This window comes from Miniopterus natalensis, chromosome 15 (assembly GCF_054644295.1).
Source record: "Miniopterus natalensis isolate mMinNat1 chromosome 15, mMinNat1.hap1, whole genome shotgun sequence".
In the NCBI taxonomy this organism is placed as follows: domain Eukaryota; kingdom Metazoa; phylum Chordata; class Mammalia; order Chiroptera; family Miniopteridae; genus Miniopterus; species Miniopterus natalensis.
Window position 1 is genome coordinate 5,505,520 of NC_142095.1, and position 26,511 is coordinate 5,532,030.

At 48.1% G+C, this 26,511-nt stretch overlaps 1 protein-coding gene across 1 annotated transcript in view; it reads right to left on the minus strand.

Moving 5' to 3' along the window:
* Positions 1–26,511, minus strand: part of LARS2 (leucyl-tRNA synthetase 2, mitochondrial) — an 84,565-nt gene that overhangs the window by 16,703 nt on the left and 41,351 nt on the right. The window contains exons 8-15 of the mRNA XM_087824806.1: positions 25,865–25,972; positions 24,322–24,481; positions 19,561–19,665; positions 16,763–16,878; positions 14,731–15,014; positions 11,062–11,160; positions 8,235–8,372; positions 618–718 (exon numbers count right to left, since the gene is read on the minus strand). Coding sequence (XP_087680932.1) covers positions 618–718; positions 8,235–8,372; positions 11,062–11,160; positions 14,731–15,014; positions 16,763–16,878; positions 19,561–19,665; positions 24,322–24,481; positions 25,865–25,972 — 1,111 coding nt within the window. The remainder of the gene's footprint in view (positions 1–617; positions 719–8,234; positions 8,373–11,061; positions 11,161–14,730; positions 15,015–16,762; positions 16,879–19,560; positions 19,666–24,321; positions 24,482–25,864; positions 25,973–26,511) is intronic.

The window sequence follows — 26,511 nt, forward strand, 5'->3', positions numbered from 1 at the left end:
TTTCCCAACATGTCAGTTTCTTTGGGCGCTGGGTGCACAGGATAATGCTCATCACGCCACCTAACAAGCCGGAGGGAGGAACCCTCTTTGAGGAAGACTGAAAACACAGGGTGGAGGGAGAGGCTTGGGAGAGCAGGGAGGAGAGGGGAGTCCAGGGAGTCAGGGGGAGACGTTCCACCAGGGAGTGCTGGACGGTGGCTGTGGGTGCTGTGGGAACAAGTAGAGAGATGGCGCCCCAGGTTCTCCAATGCACCCTCGACCACATGGGGAGAAATGCTGGGGCACCCCAGTCTTGGAAGAGCATCTCTTGGGTCTGGGGGCTCTGTCCCTGAAAGGGGCTGTCAAACAGGAACTAGGACAGGAGGTGATGCCCGAGCTGGCTCTATGTTACATATGAACAAACACCTTGCCAGAAGCTAACACTTAGGCTGGATTGGACGGTGCCGAGGAGCAGACAGTCAAGGGTGCCAGCCCAGAGCAAGCCGAGGCTTAGAGACCAGGTGGCCAACAGGTCCCTCTCCTGGCTTCCCCACCCAGCCAAGGCCTCTGTCAGTGGCCCTCAGGCCTCGCCTCGGTTCTTTGCACGCACCTGGGTGGGATGGATGGGCCAGTCTTACCTGTGAGATCTACTTCCTCTCTCTGTACATACTGACCAGATGGTAGGCGGAATGTCTGCCCCTTGATAAGGCCCTGGGCCAGCAGCTTATGAAAAGGCTCTCTGAGAAAAGATAACAGGAAAAGAAAACTGTGGGGCAGGAATTCAAAGCATCCAGAGAACAGCAATAGAAACTTTACCAGCTGATGGATGGAGAGAACCACCCTCTCTGAAAACAGGCAGGCTGAGCAACGCCACTTGTAAATCTGCTTGAACAAATAAATGGCTCCTTACAAATAAGCGGTAAGAGCCCTGACCAGGTAGCTCAGTTGGTTAGAGCATCGTCCCAATACGCCAAGGTTGCAGGCTCGATCTCCGGACAGGGCACACACAAGAAGCAACCAATGAATGTATAAATAAGTGGAACAACAAATCCATGTTTCTCTATCTCTCCTCTCTTCCTCTCTCTCTAAAAAAAAAATAAATAAATATATATATCAATAAAGTATAAATAAAAAATAAGCGGTAAGAAAACTAAGTGAAACCAGCAGGTACTAACTTCTTCCCACTGTGGAGAAGTGGAAAGGGCTGGCTTTGGGCTTGGAAGGCCTGGATTTGAGTCTCAGCTCTGTTTCTCAATGAATCCCAGAAGCCAAGGCAATTCACTTGTTTTTAGCATCAGTTAGCTTATCTGTAAATGGGAGGCAGTAAAAATCTGCCTCAGAAGGTTGTTGGGAAGATGAAATAAAATGATCACATGAAAATACTTGTAAACTCTAAAGACCCACACGAATGCCGGCTACATGCTGAACGGGCATGAAGAAAGGACACAGAGAGCTTCAAGCTGGGGCTCTGTTCACACAGGTTCCTTCCCCCTCAACCTTACATACAGTGCCTGCTTACGCTGTTTAGAAATTTTTAAATCATACAAATTACACATGAATATACCCTTTCCGCTCATCAGACATCACCCCCGCCCTCCTTCCTAGGCCTACTCCCCTCTGAGGGGGCAGTTATTTTTAATAGTTTGATGAATATCCTGGAAAAGTCTGGACACTTTTTCCAGCAACTTTCCCATACAAACCTGTAAATACACCCATATGGTTGTAGACATTTTGGGCGGCATTTAAATCAATGGGACCACAGCGTACATTACTTTGTGGCATTTCATTTAACGATATGAATGGATTTTTTTTTCCACAACAGTCCACACAGATCTATCTCATTTTTAAACACCTATCTCCACACATATCACTGGCAGCCTGCCGTCCCTTTGAATATGCAAACCCGTGTAAGTGAACCTGCTTACGTTCTTTAGAAATTTTTAAATCGTATAAATTATACATGAATATACGCTTTCACAGGTTCACTTACACAGGGTGGCTTTTATTGAGAGGTTCAGAAACCAATAACTTCAAAGACGCCACACTGACCACAAAACTAGCTCTAGTGCTGTAGGCGGAGGGCTGGCTTCGTTGATTTCATAGGCTCTCATTTGGCCGCAAGGCTGTCTGATTAAGATGCGCTCTGCAGCTGACTAAGGTCCCTGGACAGGCCCGGACTGTGCACTCTGCACCCCGTTACCATGGCTGTGTGGACAGAGGTGGCTTCAGGGAAACTTTCTAGTGGATTTAGGGAGGCGGGGGAGTTGAACAAAGAGACTGCGCAGGAAAGAGACAAGGGTCAGCTAGAAAAAAAGGATTCCTGGCCTTCGTATTTTAAACTCTCGTTATGAGCATGTGTACGCGTGTACATGCTGCTGCCTAACAGGAGGGAAACAGATGGAAAGAAACAGACCGTAACTCTCCCTGCTGGGCTCCGTGCGGCGAGGACGCTTCTGCTGCCTGAGGCTCCAGGGCTCCTGCGCCAGCGTCGAAGGTCCTGCCTCTCAGCTCTCACTGCGAGTCCACGGCTTTGGTCACTCTTGAGAGATTTTTAAAAAGATGTCTTTGGGATGGAAGCAGGGAGGGAACACTCTAGATCCTAAAGATGAATCAAAATCCCCAGCCTTTAATCCTCAAGAAGGTGGGCGAAGACCCAGGAACCCTGTTTCCCAAGTGGCGCGGCGCCGCCACCTCCTGGGACCAGGCGGCATTGCAACCTGCCGCGTGGGCGCCTAACTCAGCCCGTCTGCCTGAGGCTGCGCTCCTCAGGCCTCAAAAAAGTAGACTTCCAAATGCAGTTAGGCACACGTACCGAAAAGCACCTAAATCCTAGGGGTCAAACTGATGAATGTTCACAACATAAACACCCCGGTGTAAGCAGCACCCAGGTCCAGGGTGGAAAGAGAAAGACGCAAATGAAGGTCAGACGCTGGGTGCTGTGGCTTCCGGCTGGGGCCATGGCCCTTTGGCAGGGAGGGGTGCACTCCAGGATTTCAAACTCTGTCCACTTCAAGCTCGTAGGAGCAGCAGGAACAAGGGAATGAGAGTGGGAGAGAACCCCGGGTGTTTGCATGGAATTTCACAGTGGGGAAGGGGTGCTTTCCAGTTCCTGGAATTCTGCTCATTCCCAATGATTCCCCACCCCTACCCTTCCAGGGCCCCAGGGGGGTCTCCACAGGGCTGTTAAATCTGGTTCTCATTTTCCTGGCTGACCAGACACAGCCACACCCATGTGCATTTAGCTATAAATGAGGACTCACACTTGTTTATTTATTCAACACACATCTGAGCAACAACTGAGTACAGAGCATTCTGCAATTAATCAGGGAGCTTACAGTAAAATGAGTGGCCTGAGACGTGCTCGTAAATAACAGTCGACTCCTCCTTTAGGAGGAGGCACCAAGAGTGATACGCAGGGGCGAGCTGCCTGGGAACGAGGGTCCAGGGGACGTCAAGGGCCTGGCTGGACTTGGAACCAGTCCTGCTGGAGCAGAGATCACCCGCACTGCCAAGTTCGTTATCAAGACGCACAACCGGTGTAACACATTTCCCATTTGTTTGTGCAGCCATTCGCTCAACAAATGGTACGTGGGACCAGACTCATAAAAGCAACTGGGTTAGTCACTCATCCCAGTGACTGTGGATAGCAGGGCCTTCACAAGAAAGCAAATCACCTGAAACTCTAGGCCATCAACAACCCCCTCTGACTCGGGGACCATCCAGAGTGGGGGCAGCATGCGGGCCTCTGCCTCGAGGATGGCCCTAGGCGGCTTCACTGCATGAATACACGTCTGAGCTCCTTTTTTCTGAGTGAGCTTCCTCCTTGCTCCTTTGACACCGCTGCTCGGGGTGGCTGCGCAGCTTGCGCTATGGCACAGCTACAGACAAGCAGAGTGGAGACCCTTCCTGTTTCCTTGATCGTTTGGACGGCACTGACCCAGACATTACTATTGATACCTGCTGGTCACTGAAGGCCACCTTTGTCCCACTAAGAAAGGGGAGGAGGGAAGAGAGAGGGAGGGGAGGAAGAAGCTGAGGAGGGTGGGCTGTGGAGGTTGCTAATTAATAGGATAAACAAGGCATTTCAGAACATAGGCTATTTTAAGCACTCTCAGGAAATCATTGCATACAAGGGCTATGTTAACCAAGATGTGGCGACAAGAATCTCAGCACATCAGAGCCCCAACCGGTCACTATGGATGACACTGACCTACTTATGACACCCTAGAGAGCCTCCTGTCCACTCTCTTAACCTGGTCTGGCAGCTACTATGTAGATCGGAAAAAAGAAAAGAGGGAGCCATGACCTCTGCAAACAGCTTCTAGCTAGGACTTTCCAGGCTAAATTCACCCTCTCTTCTCCCTCGCCGTGTCTGGGGCCATCATGCTCACATCATCAGCCAGTTTTGTAGGAAGCCATGGCTGTTCCGAAGCTGGAGCCATAGGCCTGCTGCAAAGGAGCCAGAAATCACTTAGGGCCTTTGTTTCTAGGCCTACATGGGACAAGTATTTCTCAGGCTGTTTGGTCTTTGTCCCTAAGCTCTGTCCAACTCTCCCTACACCAAGGAGAACCCTTCCTCTGAAGAACTTAAACTTGTACTGTTTATATCAAGGGGTTAATCTCAGTGTATTTAAACAGTCACCAAGAGTGTACACTATCCACCAGACTGAGACAGTGACAGGACACGACGTCCATCCTCAGGGGTGATCTTTGCCCGGTGAGGGAGAGGTTTCCATAAAGAAATCGGAAACGCAAGGCAGAATCACAAATTCTACAACCCAGCGTATGAACATGTTAACTCATTTACTGCCCGAGGATTAATGCTGTTAATATGTTTGGTTCCTGATGCCGATCAGTTTATTTTTATACGTGAAGCATTCTGGGTTTGATGAGAAGAAAATCATTTTAAGTATTTAATTTGTGGTCCTAAATTAGTTTTCTATGCAGTAGGTTTTTCACCCGTGTGGGCATGCCCAGACCGAGGGGGCAGGTCTGCGCTTTCCATGCACTGCCTTTTTTTTTTTTTTTTTAAATATATCTTTATTGATTTCAGAGAGAGGAAAGGAGGGTGAGAGAGAGAGATAGAAACATCAATGATGAGAGAGACATTGATCGGCTGCCTCGCCCGCAATCCAGGCATGTGCCCCGGACCAGGAATCGAACCCCGATCACCTGGATCCCAGGTTGATGCTCAACCGCTGAGCCACGCCCGGCCGGGCTCCATGCACTGCTTTTTAATGAAACTTGATTTTAGTCTGCATGATGGAGGTTTGAAAAGTAATATATTTTTTAGCTTATCAAAAATTTAAAAACACAGATCCTTTAACACAGCATTCCCCAGTGTCAGGACTTGAACCTGCAGATATGATTCCAAATACCCACCAAGAATATAAAGAGTCACTGGACTTTTGTTGTTGTAACAACAATGAACAAATAAATGACTGCTTAAATAAATTATGGCAGATCCATATGATGGAATACTATGAATGAATTAAAAAGAATAGAAGATTTTTATGGGCTGATGTGGAAAGATCACCAAGATATATAATTGGATCAAAAAAGCAAAAGACATATAAGCAATATACGTAACATTTAGAAATGAGTGTATCAATAGAAACATGGAGCTGTGCAAATTTTTTCTGGAAGAAATAAAAAGACACTGTTAGCAGGCTGAGGAGAAGTGTGGAGGGTGGGATGCAGGGAGATCTCAATGCTCCCTTTCTGTGCAGCTAAAAGTTTTTAATCTTAGACACGTAGTCCTTTTTTATTTTATTTTTTTATTGTTAACCAGGGTTATCTGGATGGGGAGATAATCAGATATTTTCCTCCTTTTCTCTGCAATTAAAAAATATTCTAAACCTGGCTAGGTGGCTCAGTTGGTTAGAGCGTTGTCCCAATATGCCAAGGCTGCAGGTTCGATCCCTGGCCAGGGCACATTCAAGAACCAACCAATCAATACATAAATAAGTGGAACAACACACTGATGTTTCTCTCTCTCTCTCTTCCTTCCTCTCTCTCTAAAATCAACAAACAAAGCTTAAAAAAAATACATTCTAAAGGACGTTGCGTTAAAAAAAGAAAAAAACAAAACATAACAGCAACTCAAAACTACATCCCAGGAATTATACTCCTGGCAGTATGGCAGATGGTGAGCCTGGTTTAGTGTCCAGATGAAAAACAAGTAAAAAACCAGATAAGATACTTTAAAAACCCAAAACATTGTTTTAAATGTGTCATTGAGCCGGCAAACTCACAAAAAAGAACTCGTAGTTGGGCCTTCATTAAAGAACATGAGAGATATCCTGAAGCAAATGTTTTAGATAAAAGGGACGTGACTTCAGGTATTAAGATCAGAGATTTGAGCAAGAAGAGAGAAAAGATATTAGCAATTCCAACTACACTCCCACTAGATACTTTTGCCGCCTCGGACAGGCCAGATCTGAAATCTACTCAGAAGAACCAAGGTCCAACCACGGCTAAGAAACCCCTAGAGGAAAAGAAGAGAGTAGGGGGCTTCCTCTGCTGAATATTAGGCTTGTAAAACTAAAATAAATCCAGTAAACAACTAACAGGCACAGCAAAGAGCAAACAGACCAATGGACGGAATAAAGACCCTGTAAATAGGCCCTTGCGTGTATGTGAAAGCTTGATTTATGAGAGGGAGGGCACCATCGAAAGGGGGGAACGGAGGGAAATGGATGCTACTGAGACACTAAAAGCAATAAAAGATTATTAAAATTTACTACATTAAATTAAGAGGTTTTTTCATCAAAAGACATCATAAAAATAAGGCAAGCTAGGGACTGGGAAAAGATACTTGCAATACATACGGCTGAAAAAGCATTAGCACCAGAATAACTAAAGGATTGCTACAAGCAGTAGAAGACGACCCAGAAGAAATACGGGCGAAGGACACTCACAGGGGTCTAATGGAAGAGGCAACGGACGTCCACACTCATATCAAGAACATGCCAAACGGCAGTAAGTCAGCAGTGTTTTTAAAATGCAAGTTTAACTCACAGAGCAACCTGTTCTACAACCACCAGACACAGAGCTGGCGTGATGATGAAGACATAGGTAGGGCAGCGGGAGCCTTCATCTCTGCTGGTGGGAGAGTTGGTGCTCCTGAGTCAAGCTGAACACGGGCAAACCCCACAATCCAGCGGTTCTACTCTTAGAAACACACCTTCCAGAACCGCCGACGTGCGTGGTCAGGAGCCACATGCAAGAAGGCTCGGGGCAGCTTCGTTCAGAGTTGCGCGAACCAGCGCAGCGACCACTAGCGGTGGCATGGACTCACAGGCTGAGTCCTGGGTGAGAGTCCCATCCCCGTAACAACACCGCACGGCCCTGAGCAGGGAGGGAAAAACTCCATGCAGCAACACGGATGAATCCCAAAGGTGCTGAGCGAGGAAAGCAGGATAGGACACAGGAAATATGATTCTATCCAAACACAGGAAAACGAAACAGTACGTAATGCTGAGAAATATACACAGAGATGGCACATTTATAAAGTAAGAGAATGAATAATTTAAGATTCAGGACAGGGGTTTGCTGGGTGGGGGGTTGGGGGTGGAAAGAGAGATGCTAGGGTTCGAGAGGGCACCCTGGGGGCTCCGAGGAACCTGTCACACACTGTTTCTTAAACTGAGAAAGGGGGGCATGGAATTTCATTTTATGCTTTAAATTGTTTAATATATTAAATGCATCTCTCATATATATGATATTCTTCATGGGGAAAAGGCACATACACATCTTTCTGAACATCATAGGGACTAGATCGGAGACCAACAGGAAATAATTTATCAGTGGATTTACAATGTGATTCCCTAGCTTTTAATCCACTACATACTTTTATCAGAGTGCTATTGGGAGGCAGAATTCAGTCGAGCTCAGAGAGAGAGCTTACACCGAGGGACCAGAAGGTAAACATGACCTCACACGAGAAGCAACAAAGAGCTGTAGTAAAACATTATAAACCACTCTTCTCCGCCTCAAGTAAAAATCTCAGTTGCATAACTCGGTTAAACAGAGAAGAGCTGGAGGCAAGATTCGATGGGAGCAGTGACACCACCTGCTACAACAATTAAGCAACAGAAACGCACTTCCAGTGGTTAAGGCCGACCTTGACCTCTAAAGTATACTTGAAAAACAGAATCCCGCTACAGACCTTTACCCGGCTTCGAAGGACGGACACCGCTGTAAGTTGCTGGTCATGGTACTGATTTCTCCTGCAGAGCAGCATGAACGCTCACCTGTGTTTGACCATTTTTTGATCGTGGCAGAAATGACTGAAGAATCTCGCGTAGAACAAGTGCATGACAGCGTGCTCTTTCCCCCCGATGTACAGATCCACAGGCATCCAGTAGTCTGCCAGCGTCGCGCTGAAAGGGCTGGAGGAAAGAGAAACGGTCACTTTCTTTTAAAAACCTGCTTTGCCACAATTGCATAAAAGAGACAGGCTGACTGTAATTTGCATATGCCCTGAAATAAATTATGTCAGAGAAAAACACTGATTTCCCTTTTAAAATATAATAAGAGAAAACCTTATATAACAAAGGAGAAAAAAGTCAGATTGGTGTTAATTTATACAATTCATAAAAACTGTTTCAGAAGCCATTACTGCATGCAACATTTTAACAGACGCAATCTTCATAGAAAATGAGGACAAGAGGAAAATATATCAGAAAAAAAAAGATATTTCCATATAACGCATACCTGAATACCTAGATTTATTTTAATTTTTATTATGATAGAAAGTCAAGATTTTTAAGTCCTTACCAATAGGGGGCAATGTGGCACTTACAATGGGGACTATCATGTGCACACTAAATGTTCATTTTAAAACAAAAATTCAATCTTATTTTTAAAATGCAGATAGTTAGCAAGAGCTTGCATTTGGCTCCTGAATGTAATGAGCAAACTTGGGGTAACTGTTGGAAAAGAGTCCGACTCTCTGTCACCTTATAGGGCTTCAGGCCACAGAGATCCTAAGAAAGGCTTCCTCATTTCCTCATGCTCCCCGGTCCTAACAGATGCTGGGGAGGAAGGGAAACACCACTTCCCTCTAGGACTCTTGGAGGGGTGTGTGTGTGTGTGTGTGTGTGTGTGTGTGTGTGTGTAGAGGGGTGTGTGTGTGTGTGTGTTGGGGGGGCAGTGCTGGCTGGGGAGCCATCCAATGAACTGCACTTCTGCCTCTGGAGGATTTGTACTCCGTGGTTTCAAATGTTTGACAGCTCTCTCCCCGGCGCCTCTTTCCCCGGCATGGACTTGGCTGGCTCTGGCCCCTGTTGCCGAGCAGGTGAGCCTGTCCAGCCACCATGCGTGAGCATCTTACTGCAGCTTGGTCTTCTCTCCTCCAGTCACTATGCCAGAATTCTAGTAAAATTCAAACAGAATTGTTTTCTTTGTGAAAAATCATTCCCCAGAGAAATCTAATCCAGGTGACAGAAGAGAAAGAGAAGCCAAGGATGGCACTCAGCCCCCAAACAAGGTCAGGATAAACTAGGGACTGAGAAGCTGAAAGCAGCTGTAGCTCGGATCCACGATCTGCCCGGAAACACCGAGTGAGGCTCAGGCCGGCGCTGAAACGCAGGCAGACTCTGGGAAGGAAACGACGAGCTGTGGTGGTCTCAGGCGGGGCTGTGAAGGCCTCAGGACTGTCTTTCACTGGGCGAGGAGGGTCCCACCATTGTCATTTAGAGTGTCCCTCATCTAGGAGTAGCTTTTCCTTTGAAGGGCTCTGAGAGGTCCACAGCCTGAGTCCCCTGCATCCAAAGCCAGCTGTTACCAGGCGGGATGCACCACAGAGCCTTCTAGAAGGAAGACCGAGAAGAGGGGCCCCTCTGTGGGTTAGCCAGGGCCACGCAGGCGGTTCCCAGGCACAGCAGTCACCTTGTATCCTTCTGCCTCTGCTGGCTACTGTACTCAGGGTCCCACTCACAGGACCTGAACTCAAAGCCAGAACCGCAAGAGTGCTGGGGGGCAGGGTGGGGGAGGGCGGGACACCCATCTCACTGGAACTATGTTATAAAGGGGGGCATTTGTACACATGGGCTTCAGGGTTCAGAATAACTGCTCTCCCACAGACAAGGGCACGCTGCCAAGGTCTCCGACACAGTAACTTTTTGGTAGTTTTTCCTGCGCTCTGTGATAGCTTCCTTTTATTCCCATTCTCTCCTTACCTGTCTACCTGCTGCTCTCTTCCCCTTAATTATCTGCTTTTTCAAGGAAACAAGCACAGAGCTAAAAACCAAATAGGTCTGCAATTCAGAACAGTGCTCTCTGGCCCATTCCTTCCCTAACCCCTTCTCCCCAGCCTATGCCTCAGGCAAATTTAATTCCCGTAGCTGTTTCTTCTGGCAATTATTAAAAATATGTGCACACTCTTCACTGGCTTACCAGTTTTAGATATTAACTGTTGGCTATGCAATAAGGGGTGATGTCCCTTAGCTCTGATAGTCCCTACCTCCAACCTTCCCTGCACAGTTACATCACTATCTTCAGTTATGTAAATAACCTGAGATGGTTATAATCGCATCAGGCCAACGTGGGGCCGAGGGGGAATGACTACAGCACTGCCTTCCGTTTTCTGTGCTTTACCTCTCTTGTACTAGGGACTTATGCAGCCATGAAGAATCTAATTCAATCATTGAACACGCTCCCTTTACGAGATCTGCTTCGAGGAGCACGGCGACTGACAGCTCCCAGCAGCTCCATCTTTAAATCCCCTCAGTGAACATGCTGAGGGAAACGACCAGGGTGGCGTCCTCTCTGCCTGGCCTGGGCCCTCCAATGGACAGGCTTTGTATGGGGCGTCCTGTGGGCCTGGCTGAGACCTTCTCAGAGCTGCACTGTGGTCTGAGGCTCTTCCTACCCAGTCCCCCTCCTTCCCTGGCTCCCTTCCCAGGAGTCAGACCCACACCAGGGCTGAAGGGCGCTCCCTGTGGACTCCTGCTCCCTCACCCTTCATTCCTCATAGGCATTTACTCCAGTAAATCTCCTGCACATCTAATTCCAGGCCGGGGCTTGCTTCTTGGAAGACCCCGGCGGACACATGTCTGAGGAGTTGGGCGGCTCTACCTGTGAGTGTTCCGAGGGTCGGTGTATCTGAAGTAGTACCAGGCGGAATCCACAAAGGTATCCATCGTGTCTGTCTCTCTCTTGGCTGCTCCCCTGCACCTAACACACAAATGAAGTCCATCAGCTTGTTTCTTTTAAATATTAATGCAGTTTCCCACCAGCTTTTGAGAAAGCCATGGTAGTTAGTGGGAATTTGAAATGTCCTAAGAACAATGCCACATCAGGAAGAGACAATTCAGAGAAAGCTCTCCTTTTGGATTGGATCCTGCATGATGTTTTAAAGAAATTCACAGAATAGAAGCTTCAATCTTTAACAATTAAAAGCCTATTCTCTACTTCTCCGAACCGAACCTGGTAGAAAAATCTAACAACCTAAAAGGACAAGACAAGAGTACGTGTCTTTTTGTGCATTAACTTCTATTTCAGGCACGTCAAAGCTGCCTCAGCCTGGGCCTACTTTACAACGCTGGAGAGGCAAATCGATTTATGGAGAGAAGCTGAAAACCAAATGTAGCAAGACATTGTGCTGAAAAATGAACTTACTTTTTTTTAAAAAAAATTCTGCTATAGGGGGCAGGGTGCAGAAGTCCACTTGGATAACCTTGGAAGATAAATCACCTTGAGGCCCAAAAGCAGAGGGAGCCGCAGCCAACTCAAACCAGCTCATGAGAATCAGCCGTAAGCACCTCCTCCCAGCTGCCAACGTCAAGCAGGAAGCCTAAAACCAGCCTTTGGTGGTAGTGCACACACCAATCGGAAGCCCCCTCCAGAGGGCTACTTAGTACACATGTACCAACACCGCTGCCTAAACGCAGGCTCCTAACAGACCTACTGTTCAAGGAAGTGAATGGAGAGCTTGGTGAGTGAGGGGCTGGAAAAAGGCAACCCTCATCCTAGGGATGGAGATGCCCAGGGACTGAGGTCCCACAAGGGGCCCAACTGCAGAACCAATTGTGTAGCATGTTCCTAGGGGGATGGGCCTGGGGAGTGAAGGAACCAGGTGCCAAAAGCCACAGCTTCTAGGGACCCAAGAGAGGGTGCCCTTAGTCAAGCCTAGCCTAGGACGGGGCTCAGCTCCCTTGAAGACCCCATGAGACCTGGACCAGCAGTGGATGGATTGAGCCAGCTATTAACAGGGACCCTGTGTGGCAGTGAGGAGCCACAGCTAGAGGTCACAGCTCAGACTCCAGGCTCTCCCTTCGGAGGCACAGAGGCAGGACCAACCATCCCTTCAAGCGCTGCCCTGTGGGCTGTATTAAGTCTTTGGGGGTCCTTGGAGGGGCATGAGGAGCCCCAGGAGGAAGCGGTGAATCTTCTATTAATGTGGCATGCCAGGGCTTGAGTCTGTTTTTAATTTTTAAATAAAAGGAGGGATGCATTTATATTTCACATCTGTGAAGCAGTTCCTGCTGGCTTTACAAATATCACCGAAGGAAGCAGCCATTCCCCACCTCCCTCGTATTAAATGGAAGTGGCCGAGCAGAGACAGGAGCCTCCGATATGGGGGTGGGGGGTCTCTGGGATTCCCAGGGCCCTCCTGCATTTTAGTCAGGGGGCTCCCACTCAGAACAGTGGTGATCCCTGCGGGTAGGAGCTTATCAGAGAGACCCCTGAGGGAATCCTGCTTCCTGCCACCTGGTGCTGCCCTAAGACACCCTCTCAACAATGCATCTCTGCCTTAAAGCCAGGTCTTTTAATTTGGAGAAAAATCAACTAGAACACAGTTACTATTTGGGGGGAAAATTGGAAGATAAAGGTTACTTTGTCTCCCTCACCATTAGTGCACTGGTACCAGGTGGGAGGGAAATGCAGGACTCAGCTGAGAAAAGGAATGACATCCGGCCATGCCGATTTCCTTTTGGATGGTCATGTTGGACTTACAGACAAGCAACATGCTTTACTGCTGACTCTAAAGCCGGAGGGTATGGAAGAGGTGATTCGCTAAGTGGGAGGGGCAGCTGATGGTGACGGTGACATTATCATTAGCTCCAATAGTAATAATACCAAGACTGGGCAGCACCTGACCATGCTTCACAGGCACGATACTACTCATGACCCCATTTTGCAGATGAGTAACTAGGGTTCAGAGAGGTTAAAAACCTGCCCAGAGTCTTGGAGCTCAAGGGTAAGGAATCCACGTCTGTTGGGCTCTGGTGCCCGTGACCCTCACCACTGTGCTGCCCGCTTGGCCACCCTGGCCCGGTGGCTCTCAGCCCTGGTGCTCAGTAGAACCATCGGGGAGCCTTGACCAATACCAAGGCCTGGGCTCTGCCTTCCAGGAATCTGCAGCCTGGGTAGGAAACCTCATTCCTGACAACGAGGCCCTGACTGCTGTGAATGGAGACCTGAGGACCACCATGTCCCCGGGAGAAAAGCCCTTTGTTACTGCTTATCAACAAACAGAGCCCACGGTTCTACCCTAGAACAGTCCAGAGCTTCCTATGTTCCTGCCTACGAGCCCCATCTCAAATCTCAAGGCTACCTGTACGAGGCCCTGGGAGGACTGTTGGCCAGGTCGGATGGTCAGACGGTGGTGACACTTCTATTCACTAAATGCAGGGGCCACCGTGCAGGATTATATTGAGTCTTCTGAACAGCCCTTCAAAGGGATTATTTTAGTTCCTGATAAAGAAATCAAAGCTCAGAGAAGTCAAGTGACTTTGCCAAGGCCACACAGCCAGTTAACAGGCCTGTCCAGGACTTGAATCCATTACTGTGGGACTCCCTGGCCTGAAATGCGGTAACCTAATGAAAAACCTCGTAACTCAGCTCTGTACTGGCAGAAGACTAAATTACTTCCAAATGTCCTCATCGTGACTTCTACAGAGCAGAGAAAATGGCTTTTTCGTACATGGAAGAAGGAAAATACTGGAGCTTGGTATTGGTTATTTATTTATGAGCCAGTAAGGCATCATAAAAATTACACTTGAGACAGGCCAGGGAGTTGACAGAAAAACACAGTACCACTTGCAAAACGAGGAGAGGGAAATGTGGTATGTTTCGGGATATTAAAGAATGAACCCACTGAGCACACTCGCTGCAGTAGCCTCTACTCTGCTCCTGGTGCTAAAATCTCCTGTTATCACGGTTGCTAGATGGGAAGACACGCTCTCTCATCTCCAAGGAGCTCTTTGGAATATAAAATAAAAGAGAGCGGTCTCTCACACCATGTTGCTTTTCCATCAGTTGGATCGGATGCTTCTGAGAAACGTGCAAATGGACATTGCTGCTCCCCCAGCTCAGAGCCTGGGCCCCAGACTCCAGCCCCTTCTCTCAAAGGTCCCGAAAGACCTTGGTATTCTTTTTTTATTTTCCTTTTTTTTTAAATATATCTTTATTGATTTCAGAGAGAGGAAAGGAGAGAGAGAGGGATAGAAACATCAATGATGAGAGAGTCATTGATTGGCTGCCTCCTGCATGCCCCCGACTGGGGATCGAGCCCGCAACCCGGGCATGTGCCCTGACCGGGAATCGAGCCCTGATCGCCTGGATCCTAGGTCGATGCTCAACCGCTGAGCCACGCCTGGCCGGGCAAGACCATGGTATTCTTTCCAGCCGGTGGGAGGCCCAGAAGGGAGTAGAGTTAGCCCCAGGGAAAGGGGCGTCTGAAACCCCAGCAGGGCACTGGGGCCACAGTTGCCGTCTCGGCAGGGGCAGGTGGTTCCTTACCTAGGGCAGGAGCAGTTCACCCACTCGGATGCTGTGGCCAGTGGGGAGCCCCCCTTGCCAGTGAAAGACGTGATGCTGGGCAAGGTCACGGGCAAGTCCTCCAGGGGCACAGGCACCGGGCCACAGGCCGGGCAGTGGACCATGGGGATGGGCGTGCCCCAGTAGCGCTGCCTGGAGATCAGCCAGTCCTTCAGTTTACCACTCGTCACATCTCCGCCCACTCTCTTCCTCCTGGCTTTCTGAGTCAGGGCGAGAAACGCATCCTGCCGGCTCATACCTGTGAACTGAGAGGGGAAGGAGAGGTCCATTCCTTCCTGCGTGAGAACAAGCCATTGCCCCGGGCCACCACCAGGACTGCTGGGTTTCTGTTAATGACCTTCGTGAGTCCAGGTGCCTTGGCCCTGTGAGTCCCTTCCTCCTGAAGATCATACTAAAAATTATGTTTTATCACTGGGTTGAATAAAAACAAATATAATTTTTGACCCTAAAAGTTCACTTTTTTCTTCTAATTTTAAAAGAAATTAAAACCTTTGAGGGGAACCCTAGGCACTGCGTCCACCAGGCCATCTAATAGGTGAAGCAGCCCTGGTTCCAGGGCTCCCGGAGCCCCCCTGCAGAGACCACCACACACCAGCATTTAGCTGCCAATCAACAACTGCATCCTATGTATTTTTAATGACTGCTCCTATGTTGGGGGGAAAAGCAACCAGAAAAGAAAAATTCAGTATTGCCCGGAAGCAGGACTGCAGTCAAGCAGGGAAGGAACGGGGCCCAGCCTGAAGAACTAGGACCGCTCTTTTTTGCCTAAACGCTTCCATTTTATTACAGCAGGGCAGAACCTTAATAGTAGAAAAGAGAAACCCTCTTTTCACCTGACGTCTTTCAGAGAACGAGACTAATGACAAGAGCCGGGCCAGCGGGGCCGGCCAGGAACCTGCACCGTGTGTGCCCAGACTGGCTCAGGATGGGCTGCCCGCGCTCAGGGCCGGGCCTGTGCTCGGCGTTGTGGCACAAAGGCAGGGCGATCTGGCTCGCCCTCAAGGAGCTCACAGTCACAGGCATAGGAAATAGAAAGTACAGCTACCAGTCAAAAGCAGCTCTGTTCACGCAGGGCTGGAAGTGTCCCTGGAGTACAGAGCTCGCCACGAGGAACACTTCACTCTGGGAGGGCACTTTCCATGCCCTGCACTCCCACTGTCACACACAGTCACGGTGCACACGCTCAGAAAGTCTATCTCCGCCCTGGCTGGTTTGGCTCAGTGGTTAGAGCGTCGGCCTGCGGACTAAAGGGTCCCAGGTTGGATTCCAGCCAAGGGCACGCACCTCGGTTGCAGGCTTGATCCCTGGCCCAGGTCGGGGCTTTTGCAGGAGGCAACCAATTGATGTGTCTCTCTCACACTGATGTTTCTCTCTGTCTCTCTCTCTCCTTTCCACACTCTCTGAAAAGCATGGAAAAAATATCCTTGGGTGAAGATGATTAAAGAAAAAGAAAGCCTATCTTCCACACTGGCCGGGTAGCTCAGTTAGTTAGAGCATCGTCCCGATACGCCAAGGTTGTGGGTTCGGTCCCTGGTCAGGGCACATATGAGTGCACAAACAAATGGAACAACAAACTGATGTTTCTCTCTCTCTCTCTCCCCCTCTCTCTCTCTAAAACCAATAAAAATAATTTTTTTTTAAAAAAGTCTATCTCCACACATCACTGTATTTACATACCAGACGCTCATGAATGAAAGTGATTTCCTGGGAGAGGTCATTTTTCTAAGCAGATGAGTCCCAATGTAAAGCTCAGTTACTGTGATAACCAAACTACCCTAGAATTGGGTTCGACTTCATTGATAAACTTCTAGGTCTTGAAAAAGAATGTGATTTTGTTTTCACAGCCTAAGAAACGAGGCTGCGAGACCATTAGGGGTGGGGAGGAGTGAGACGGCAGGCTGCAATCTGCACCAAAGGAAAATGTCTCATCAGACTTGTGTCAAGGTCACGAACTTAGAAGTAAGTCCTCAGGCCCAGGCCATGGGGCACCAACCTCAGCAGAGCCACTCAGCCTCTCTGTGCCGTCGGGCAAAGTTTCAATGACTTCCGAATAGGACAGGCCCAGGGTTTGGGCTACGAGGGTGTCCTCTGCACTGGTGCTGGGAATTCCTATCAAGAGGGGAAGAAAAAACACATGACGTCTCCTCTGCAAACGCCGGAATCACAAAATAATCGGCAGCACCGACCCTTCGGGGAGATGCTACCTTTTCTCGTTAGAGAAGCTATAAAAAGCGCACAGTCACTGAAGAGACCCCCCTCCCCCGCCCTAATGAAACCAGGTTACTACCCTGTAACCTTTAAGTCTTCTTCCTTGGCTTAGTTTCTTTTCAAAAATAGTAATTCTAAAACATACAAGTTGGGGTACCTTTCGTCACTGACACAGTAAGTCACAAAACTTGGGGGAGCCTCTTCTCTGAACCCCCTCAGTGACGGAGGACAGCGCGTTCTCCCGAGAGGCAGGCGGATTCCTCCAGCATTTCCCGCACCCTCCCGAGCTGACCCCTCTCGCGCTTCCCGGCTTCTAGAGAAATCCACGCAGCCAGGAAGCCGGGAACTGGAAGTGTGTTTCTTCATCCTGCGCCCGTTCCCAGAGGCAAGAGCAGCTGTGAACAGACATTAATCCCTCAGCCCACACACACCCGAGGAGATGGACTGGAGCGCGGGTTAATCACCCCTCCAGGGGGCCAGGCCCGCTGTTTCGGTGCCAGCGATTCCCAAGAACGGGTGTTTTGGGTGCTGGTTCTGCAGGGCCGGGCTTGAGCAGCATCCCTGGGCTCTTCTGGCAGCTCTACCCTAGCTGTGACCAACAACAATGTTTCCAAAGTTGACAAATGTCCCCTGGTGGCAAATTGCCTCTGGCTGAGAACTCCTGCTGCAGGGTCAACTGCCACAGCTGCTGGCATCCTTGTGGTCGAGATGTATCTCGTGGCAACTGAGAGAGACAAAACTAAGGGTAACACACAGAAGGCTCAGGTCCGATTTCCGCGAAGAGCCTCTCGCAACACCGGCCTGAGAGGTGATTTCATGTTTGGGAGACACGCTCTGAAGCTCCTGGGTAAGGTGCAAAGCTCCGCGGCTGTTCCTGGTGAGATTATTGGCAGGAAGCACCTCATGGGGCACATCCATGTTCCCAGCGGACCTGAGAGCTCCTGAAGGGTGAGGACCAATGGCGAGCAATAAATGTCACTGAAACGTGTTCACGGTCAAGAAGGGAGAAATGAGCCCGGCAGGGTGGCTCAGTGGGTTGGAGTATTGTCCCAGACACCAAAAGGTTGCTGGTCCAATTCCCAGTCAGGGCGCATACAGGAGGCAACCGATCAATGTTTCTCTCACACATCGATGCCTCTCTCTCTCTCTCCCTCCCTCCCTCCCCCTTTCCTCTCTCTCTAGAATCAATAAGAACATATCCTTGGGTGAGGATTTTTTTAAAAAAAGAGTCATTTACCGCATTCCAACAGTGTAGGGCCTGGAGTAACTAGGAGTAATATTCGAGTGTAGGAATCGTGGCATGGAATTTATCTGACCATGCAAAGGACGCTCTGGGCCACAGTGTTGGTCACGTGGGCTCAGGGCACTGCAGTTTACGATGTGCAGGTGACACAGCAAAAATAGCGCTTTATCTCTTGTTTGATTTCTGTTTCTGTTCTTGTAAGGCAAGAGGCAATAACTTAGAAAATGTTAGTTCTGTAACTGTGGGGAATCAAGACAACAGGGAGAATACTCTTTCCAACACACCTAAAAAATCAGATGTTTTTTTCCTTGAGACACTCAATTTGTGTCAGTACTCTGACTCAAACTACCAAAGGGGAAAAAAGCCGAATCCACAAGAGCTCTGGTTATTGTTAATCGTGGCTAGTTGTGCTAATGAATTTTACAATTTATAAAATGCATAAAAGTAGAAGATATTATTTCCTTTAAGTAGCACACTTTCTGGGTTTAATTGTCAGAAGGGAATGACCTGACCGGCATAATATCCATTTTCTGTGGGGGTGTTTGTTCAAGTCACGTCGTCAGAAACGGATCTGAGAACTGTGAGGAAAAACATGATTCTGAAAAGAGATGCTATTTCCTCTGTGTGCTAGGAAACGGAGGGTGGAAACAGCTTTCTCTGCAGGGTGTCGGCACTCTGGAGACTGGCTGGAATCTACAGCAGGAAAGTGGAAAAGACACATTTGGGCCCATCCTGAGGGTGCATCTTGGATGGGGCTGTCAGGTTGTCACCCTTGGTTCCTTCCCAGACTTCCTATTAGGTGACGATGTTTAGAATGCTCATGGATGAGCACGGCTGCCAACGATATCCAATCTGCAGTTCCAAATAGGCCTCCATTTCCGTTTCACTGCTGTTTCAGGATCCTTTTCTTGAACAGCTCAAGTTCACCTCCTCCTTAAAGCCCTCACCAAAATCCCAACCCACGTGGATGGTCCGTGCGTGGAACCCCATCTCAGAAGCTGCCGTGGGTTCTGAGAGCTGAAAGGGGATTTCTACCCGAGTTGTACCGTTCCCCACGTCATAGGTACAAGTCTCACCAACTATCTCCACTGGCAAGATCTGCAGGCCAGACATCTTTTATTCTTCTCCATAGTAGCTAGCAAGCTGCGATATACTTGAACTTTCCAAAGCGTACATCTTCAGTGAGGGTGATTAAATGAAGGGGGGCCATTCATTTTTACAAAGAGGCAAAACGGATCGTGGAGCCAACAGTCAGCTTCAACTTGATGGCAACAGGCTAGTATCTTGATTTTAAGCCTGATAAATCCATGATCCCCCACTACACTTCCATAGCTACTTACCTATTTTTGAATCAAGAGAGCCCTCAAAGTCAGCATTGGCCACGATGACGACAGGGACCTCCTGCTGGGTGAGCATGTTCACAGCGGTCACAGGAGTGAGGCAATCTGAAAAGGAGAGCGAAGATCTGTGGATACCAGTCAGCTGGGGCCACCCGAATCTCAGAGGAGAGGGGTGAGAAAAATAAGCATTAGAACTTCTGGGTTTTGTGCTAATTGTTCAAGAATTGGTTCTTTGAAGTTTTTAATAGATAATTCACACCAGGGAAATCAAAACATTAAAGTACATGGAAATGTTCATCCATGCTCATAACCAAAGAAGTGAAAATGGCATTCTTACTTTCCAGATCGTGGAGGAAAGACGTTCTCACCACCCCTTTTCCTTTAGAAAAATACCTCAAACATACCATTAAATGAGCAACATGGAAATCCACCTACAGTAAAACCAGGAGACACCTGGAATTCCACACCATAGCACTTGAAGATGGAAGTGGAGAAGCGAGTAGAAAGTGACTGAGCAGAGAAACTTCCAGACATACAGACAACAGTTTCTTCCCACGTGCCCTTCCCTAGGAGATACTGGAAGATGTGCTCCAACAAAATGAAGGGGTAAGTCAAGAAAGAGACAGACGTGGGATCCAGGAAACAGAGGATCCAACAAAGGAAAGAGGGTAGGATATTTGCAGAACAAAGACAGAAGGAAGTCCTAGGATAACAGGTGAGCAGCAGAGGCCTAGAGGGTGACCAGGTCAGACGTGAGCAGGACAGAGGGCCTCAGGAAGCATCTTCAGGATGAAAAGGGAACTGATACATTATCCAACAGGTTGGACTAGATGGAAAACTGTGTGGAGAGGCGTTTTAAAGAGCTTCTGGGAGGGTGTGGGAAGACTTAGATATCCAAAGAACACAAAGCAACTGAAAAAAATGAGGACATCCGTGAACGTCAGGAAAAACAGGAAGTTATATAAAAAGGGAGATGTAATCATAGTACCCTTGGCTCAGCTGTGAACGATATTTATGTGGTCATAATAAAACACTTCATTTGGAACTGTCCAAGACAGTGTGTCATCTTAAATGGAGCTAGTTACAACTACCGCAAGCAGAACACAAGCCATACATACAAGCACCTTCACTAAAACATACATAGAACTGAAAACACAAAGACCCAAACAAAGCCCCAAAGGAAGAAGGGACTAGAGGATGAACGCAATTAGTGAGTTCACTTGAGCTTATTGCAACGTAAGCAATTTATGACCCCTTACTATTTACCCTTGCCATGTTGTAGGACTTCAAATAATTATCTAAAATATGTTTTACAAACCCCAAAGTTAACATAAGCCTAGGGATTAGGATTTATTTCCAGAGGTAAAGATAGGTTGTGTAGACATCTAAGTGAGCTCTCATCTTCTTTCATCAGGAAGACAGGATGGGGAAAGATGGGGACAATGAAAGGCAACCCACACGGGTCTCCAGGGCTGAAGTTCAGCCAGCACCCATGGCACCATGGCTGGGAGGCACCTGCTGCCCAAGCTGCCTGAGGGCTGACACTTCTCAAAGTGGAGACCCATATTTCTGATTCCGTATTGTCCCATTTCAAAGATGGGGCTCGGTGTTCAGAAAAGCTGTGGGTGCCCTACGAGGTGGATCCCAGGTCAGTCTGTGGAGAGAGGGTTCTGTGGCCACTGAGGGTGACAAGCACTGCCTGGCTTCCTCTCTGAGGCTATTGTAGTGACATCAGCCAGTCCAGAAGCGAAGAAACCTGGTTACTTTCATTTATTCCAGGGTATATGAGCAAAGCAGTTTGGTTAAAGAACAAATTATTTCCGGTTCCTCCATGCTGACACTATGGGGGCAGGAGTTAGACAATAGAGAGCGATTAATTATTCAATGTTCTGGGGCTTCGCGTCAGTAACAACCCTTTAGGGAGACTTCATTTACCCTTCTGTCAAGAAAATGCACTGTGCAGACCACTGGTGACTCAGAGCTGAAATGTGAGCTTCCGAAGCCCCAGGGTTTGAATATTTTAATATTAGGAATGTAGGAGAAATCAAAACGGCTTCTAGAACGCTGGTGGTATTTCCCTCAATGTTTTTTAAGGTCTCGAGTTCCTATCAACTCAGAGCTTACATAACAGGACCGAGCCGGGCGGTCAGCTGAGAAACAGAGGCCACGTCAATGGCTACGGAAAACTCAACTCCAAGAACTCGACAGGGAGGGGCCTTACTTTCTGCTCCCTTAAGGGAATCTGGGCCAAATTATGGGATGCTGAGTAAAAACAGCACATTTGGTCAATCACAGCAGCCCAGGCCAGAAATCGGAAAGCTGCCTCCGACTTCCCTCCTTCCAAAGGTCCTCAGAGCTGTTCCCGCCCCTCCACGCCGACAGCCACTGTCCTGTGGTCTTCACCGGCTCCTAACGGATGAGGGAAGCTGGTCCTGCTCCCTCCACTCTGCCACTCGAGCATCACCCTGTCCACGTGTGTCACCCTCCTCCTCAGAGCCAGTCCCAACTGTGCTGCCGCGACTTTCAGTGGTCACGGCTCTGGCACTCATCATTCGAGGGAAACCTGGCCGCCTGGCTGATCCGAGGCGGTTGGTGATGATAAATGGCAAGATTCAGGTTTAAGCCATAACCTCAAAGGCCCAAGGCAGCATAAATCCATATTCAATGGTCATTTGAACTCACCTTTTGGGAAAACTGCATTCTACTCAGACCAATTGGTGACTAATGCCACATCAGACGCAAATTAACCTAGGAACATGGAATAAATTGACAAAAAGAATACCTCCACTCCGAAAATGAGAACTGGAAAATCCAGGACCAGGTGCAATGTTCCAATCGGAAATATTTCAGGGATTATTACAAAGAGCAGAGAACGAAGCTAACAAGCCACTTGGTGCTGGTAGAGGAAAACATCGCTCTCTGCATACGCTAAAATAATTTCTTACATAGAAGAATGTTTTAAATTTATATAGTACTTTTCATGTCAGGAACTCCATCTTTTATAACTGATTAACTCATTGATCCCCTATTAATAATATTACCTCATTTTAATGTGCCCCCAAATTAACCAGAAGAAAAAAAATCTCAGGGCTAGATGTTTACGGTTTTTAGTTTTTCAATTTTAGATATTATTCAACCACCAGGGCCCCCGAGGAACCTCAAAATGCTCATGAGTAAAAACTATGAGTTTTTCCTTGAAACTAAACAGCTGAAATGATCCCAATTGAGTGAAAATAAAAGAGAAATAGCTGCATTGGACTTTTTAATAAGCACACACTGAAATTTTAACTCAAGAATCATTTCTCAATTTCAGTATAAAACAGCAAAAGATATGAAACCGAGTTATCCATGTCTACACCCAAGTAAATCACACAGGCGTTTGGCCGCCTCAGTAAGTTTTCACCGATTTGAACCCTGCCTCTAAGGCGGTAGGTAAACGATTAGAGGACCTAAGTTGGGATGAAATTATCTATCTTTCCAACCTGAGGTCAGGGTATCTTTCATTCCGGTCATGAGAAGAATAGCAATTTAAAAAAAACAAAACTTTTTATCACCATCCAAAACACTTTTTGTTAAATAATGCAGATAGACTCCAGTGATTCAGACTGTGTGCGTTGTAGTTTATACTCTATGAAAAGAGAACAGGGAGGAGATTTTTATAGAAATATTTGATTTCTCTGGAGACTTCCTTCTAATCCACAGGGGACCCCCTTCTGCCTGCACAGGACCCATATCTCCTTCCTCTGGGAGGAGCCTCTGAGTCTGTTTTGGAGACCTGCCCCTTCCTCACTGCTTAGTCTTGGTGGTCTATCCGGAAAGGTCCCTGGCCTTCCCTTGGCCAAGAAAAAGACCAGGGAACCTAGTGATATCAATCAAGACACCTTTCTCTACAGCAGGAATCTTGAGCCAAGTGCCCCAAGCCCTGAGGGCGAGGGAGAGCAGATTCCCATAGTCATTGGCATTCAACTAATTCCTTCTGCCCAAACTCCCAGGGCTAAGTAAATGATTAGAGGACCTAAGTTGGGATGACATTGTCTATCTTTCCAACCTGAGGTCAGGATATCTTTCTTTCCGGTCATCAGAAAAATAGCAAGTCCAAGTCCTCCTCCAAACGGATCCTTCAGGGGTTCCTCTGGTCAGAAAGCTCCCCTTTCCCTCTGGGTTAGCCAGAGGTGGATGCTGGGCTTGCGGTCACAGGTCCTAACTCAGAGGTACTCCCCAAATCCTCACTGACCAATAGCATTCGTTCTGCCAATTCAAGGTCAGCTTGATCCATTCGTTAAAGACCTCCACTGAGCAGGACTCTGTTCATCTGCTCAGGTCACTATGTGAATTCATTAAAATAATAAAATTAAGTTGTTGAAAATGTTGCCTCCAGTTCTCAGTGGCTTCCTTCCTGTCCCTGTGGGTACAGTTTTATTTGATGATGGAATTATTAATGAAGCAGAAGATTCTATTCTTATCATAAAAGGGCTTTAAGTCTAGATTCTGTTTAAATGAAAAGAGCTGAGCTTTCAGCCAGAAACTCAAGAAGCACACAATCTAGTAGCTCAAAGTGAAAAGGGGGGGGGGGGGGGGGCGTCATTTAACATTTTCAAAGCTCTTCTGTAATCCTCATGCTTTAAAATAAAAAAATAAAAAGTCAGGCGAGATCAAGAACAAATCACACAGGAGGACATGTGAGAGACCGTGAACTCTGAAACACCGCGAGGTACAGCGGAAGGCGGAATCCTGCACCTTAGCCTCAGCTCACCAACTCACCTTTGCCAGGGACCAGTGCCTTCCGAAAGGCTTCCTTCAGGGAGCTCTGCCCGTGCAAGAGTCTGTGGCTGGGAGTGACAGCGACGTGGGACGCACCATAAATGGCTTCGGGAGTGGCCGTGTAGGCGGTCAGTTTTTCTCCTGTGACTTGCCCGTCAACCTGGCAGGAGGAGAACACAGAGCACAGTCATTTCACTTCTCGGTTCTCCCTCTGGGCCGTTGTACTCCCAGTGACATCTCCTCCTCCCCCCTCCTCAACTGCAAACAGCAGGGCCAGCTTCTGGCCACAGCCCTGGAGATGAGGGTCCGAGACGGACCCTGGCAGGGGCGGAGAAGGAAAGGAGAGAAAAGGAATGCAGCTCTTCAGAAGTGCCCACCAGCAGGCGCACTGGGGCCTGGACCTAAGGCAGCAAAGCGAGCTCAGAGGGATGCCCTGGCCCTGAGAGTCGGACCGGGAGTCAGCTGGAAATCTCGCCACCTGCTCAGAAAAGCAGGGGGAGGAAGAGCTCATCTCAGGGTTTGATTTTCAAAGGTTATCAAGGCACACACTCTCTGATGGGGGCTCCCATGGCTGCGGCCGGAGTGAGCCGGGTCACGCTGGTGAGGAGATGGCACGGCAATTGTGAGCTCAGTGACAAGCGGCGGGGCTCAGTGGACACCAGCTATGGCTGCCAGGAGGAAAGAGCCTGGAAAGGTAGGTCAGCTCTGTCTCTTGGCTGCTGCTCCCCCTCCCAAGGTTCTGAGTGGCACTGAGGAGAGGGAAGGGTTTGGAGCTAAATGCACTGGGCACACAGGTCTTGATCAGAGGAGGAGATATCAGAAGGATAGAAAGAACAGCCAGCCAAGAAACAGCAACAGAACAGCTCTCTAGCCAGCAGAGACAAAGGAGAGTTTGAGGGCACCTTCCAGAGCAGGTGGGCCTTGGGCAGTGACCTTCAGCAGGGCCCCTCTTGTGGACCCTGGGGAAGCACAGACCCTAACAGCTCTACGTCTGTGCACTAAGTGTGTCCAGTTAGCCTCAGCTCCGTTTGGGGACATGAAGCGCCCCCTGAGGATACAGTGAGAGCTGTGGACATGCTGCTCAGGGAAATGCCCACGCAAACACTCTGCACTTAACTTCAGGGAGTTCATGGACCCCCAGAGACTCTCTAGATCTGCGCTGTCCAGTGTGGTAGCCAGAGCGACAGGTGGCCACAAGCACTTGAAATTTACGTGCCGTAAGAGTAAAACAGCAAGTTCCAAAGACTTGGTACTAAAACAAGAGTGCTGTTTCCTTCGTACTTTTTTTATTGATCGCATCTTGAAACAATAACATTTTGAATATAATGGGTTGAATAGAATACGTTAAAATTAATTTCACCTGTTTCTTTGCACTTTAAAGGTGGTGGCTACTGGAAAATTTAAAATTACGTGTGTGACTTGCACTCTTTTCTACTGGACGGTGCTGCTGTGCTGCCCCAGATGCTGGTCTCGTCGATGGGTCATAACAATGCGGAAGGGGACTTGTGGGCATTAACTGCTGGAAAGGCTACTGCTTGGTCACCTTTAATGTGAAGTCCAGGTGGCAGCCCACACAGTCCCCGATCCAGTGGGCCTGCATGCCTTTGATTCCGTACCATTCCGGGAGGTCTGCCAATGCGTCCTGCATGGCCTGTGGGAATGAAAGAGAACTGAGAGGTAGACACACGAGGCTTGGGAAAGAGAGTGATTTGGTGAGTGAATGGGGGACGCGGAAGGACCACAGGTGAGAATTCTAGAAGAAGCGGTTTTAAAAACATGATACATTTTAGAAGACCTTGGTTGAACAAACTTAGGCAAACTGAGAAATCCAGACCTTTTAGAACAAGTGGATTTATTAGCTACCACGGGGGGAGCTGCAACCCAGAACCCTGAGAGCTGGACATAGGTTTGGGACAGAACGCAAGGGACAAGATTTAATGAGAAGATTTAATTAAAATGGGCACTTTTAAAAGCTTAACACTTAGCCTACTTCTGAATCAGTGTGATTTGATTAGCAATTGTTTTTGAATTATAATTTGTATGTTTTTTCTAAAACTTTTTCTTGTTGCCAAGATTTCTTTATTCTTCTTTTAAAAACCACTTCGGAGCAATCGCTCCAAAACCACAGTGCATGTTTGAGTTCTTTCTTTTTTAAAAAATCTTCACCCCGGGACATTTTTTTCCACTGCT